The sequence below is a fragment of the Lathyrus oleraceus genome, chromosome 7 (genome assembly GCF_024323335.1).
Source record: "Lathyrus oleraceus cultivar Zhongwan6 chromosome 7, CAAS_Psat_ZW6_1.0, whole genome shotgun sequence".
NCBI classification, from domain to species: domain Eukaryota; kingdom Viridiplantae; phylum Streptophyta; class Magnoliopsida; order Fabales; family Fabaceae; genus Lathyrus; species Lathyrus oleraceus.
Window position 1 is genome coordinate 145,041,972 of NC_066585.1, and position 2,352 is coordinate 145,044,323.

Consider the following 2,352-nt stretch of genomic DNA (forward strand, 5'->3'; position numbering starts at 1 on the left):
TGATGATGGAATTAAAGGGACCACTTCAAGTTAAAGATGCAAAAGGAAAATAAGGTGACCAATTTCTTTCCCCTCCAAAAACTGTTTGTTAGTTCAACTACTTTATTTAGATTAACTTATAATTAACAATCACTTATACTTTTTTAATAGACAAATGTTAGTAGTTAATTTGTTAATTATAAATCAACTTAATATTAGTTTATAAAAAGCCATATTGAAAACAACCACATAAATTAATCAACTTATATCTCACACAAGTAAAAAAGAAAAGCAAGAAAAAAATTATACAAACCATTTCATGTTACTCAACAACACAATTACAAAATCCACAGAATTTAAAAAATATATTTGTATACATATGAAAAAGAATGTTGAAGCAGTCCAATCTTTGATGATTCTTGACGTGTATAAGAAGATTTGAGGAATGAAATCCACTTCAAGCAAAATGGGCCAAACCAACCGTTACATCCACAAAAACACCAAACAAGAGAATAGATAGACCAAGGAAATTGATCAAATGAGATTCTCTTTGGTGTGGCTGTAATTTCAACATAGCTGTCCTCTCCATCAAGCCTGTTAGTGCAGCACAAATTGCCATGTAGAATAATGCTCTACCACCAGCTATGTGCCATGGAGCCAATGAAGCTCTTGATTGTCTTGATCCAGGAAACATGAATGTCAGTCCAAAAAGCCACTGCAAAAAAGAACGTCACTCGTCAGACGTAGTCGTAATTAAGGGTGAGAATAGGTCAGGTCAGACCAGGTCGACCAGAGTTTCCCGCCTATAGTTTCAAAATTATTGGGATGAGATTTTGTATACCTGCAAGCCAACCAAGCAAAAGGTGCCAATGCCAATCCATGAATGGAGGCTGTAAACATCAACCAAGTTCACCATATCATGGAACTTGAAAACGGCGCATATACCAACAATTCCAAGAATTATGGCAATGAAGTGAAGTGTCATGTGAACAATCTTTTGTGTTTCATGAGTGCCTGGTACTGTGTGGTAAGACATTATTGCTGCAAAAAGTTAACAACACCAATTCAATCACTGAACAAATATATTGGTACAGTAAAACTTGCATTATCATCTCTGTAGCCCTGACACCTTTGAGAAAATATGTATATGTGTCTATGTCCATGTCCATGTCAGACACCAACACTAGTGATTACATTTAAATTATTACCAGTATCAACGTGTCAGTAATGGTCATATGTATGGTGTCCGTGATCATTGATTATTTTATACAGATACCTACCTTGACCAACAAGGAAAATGAATCCAAAGAACATCAAAAAGGGGTGAACCTGCAGGATTAGAGAAAAAACTCGGATGAAAAAGAATAGGACTATATATATAATTGTTGAACATAAGCAAGTAATTAAAGAACAAAACACTAGAAACATATATAGTGTTTATCTACATTGAAAACGCGAAGTGGATTATCAGAATCATATTCAATCCCCTCGCGATAATGCAGCAACCAAACAAGCAAAAGGATGATGGAAATGATGCCAAACAAATGAGCCAAAACTGAGGTACTATAAGAACGCATCTTGCTGGTTATACTAGAGTATATGAGATAAATGCAAAATATTAGAACTTGTTATGACACTAAAGTTTTTGGTGCTTCTGAGTGGTGTTATTCTTCAGTCTTATAAGAGTTTTTCTTTTGATAAAGTTCATAAAAGAGAGAATTGCTTGATTTTTGGTTTTGGAATTTTGAATGAGGAAGAAACTTTCATCTTTAGTAAGCATCTTTGTATTAAAATAAAATAAGGCAACGATAATAGATGTATCTAAAGTATATATTCTAATATAATGTAAAATAGGTTTGTTTGAATTTGTGTACTACATATTTTATGGATTCTTTTTATACTTTTTTGTACAGGGATTGGTAAGTTATATCCATATATTGTCAGATAGATCTCTAAATCTATATGCATTATGACACTTTTGAAATATACAAGACCAATTATCGCACATAATTCAAAATCAATGTTATAAAATATTATTGTTGTTAAATTATTATTAAATAAAATATTTATTTATTTTATTATAATTAATCTGTTTTATAAATTTGTACATTGCTTCCAAAAATTTGAAATCACATTGTGAGTAAATTTAACACAAAAATGTAAAAAGTTGAACATAGTACTAAATGTGTCATATCATATGCAATCCAATTAGGTGGTAGCTCTCTAAAGGCAAATTTGGCTATGCTTCTGGCTAATTATTTGATCCCTGTCTCATCATTTCTTTTACACTTTCTGTATAAATCAAGTATAATAAAAGATATAGAGACAAAGAAAAAGAATCATGGGTGAAATTAATATTTGTATGTGGCCTGT

The 2,352-nt window shown here is 31.8% G+C and overlaps 1 protein-coding gene across 1 annotated transcript; it reads right to left on the minus strand.

Moving 5' to 3' along the window:
* Positions 1-214: 214 nt before the first annotated feature.
* Positions 215-1,637, minus strand: LOC127106137 (probable transmembrane ascorbate ferrireductase 3). Its single transcript, XM_051043426.1, has 4 exons — positions 1,425-1,637; positions 1,260-1,308; positions 821-1,020; positions 215-694 (listed from the first exon to the last, which is right to left on the minus strand). Exons 1-4 carry the CDS (start codon positions 1,554-1,556, stop codon positions 437-439), a joined length of 639 nt encoding a protein of 212 aa, XP_050899383.1. The 5' UTR covers positions 1,557-1,637; the 3' UTR covers positions 215-436.
* Between the last annotated feature and the right edge of the window lie 715 nt (positions 1,638-2,352).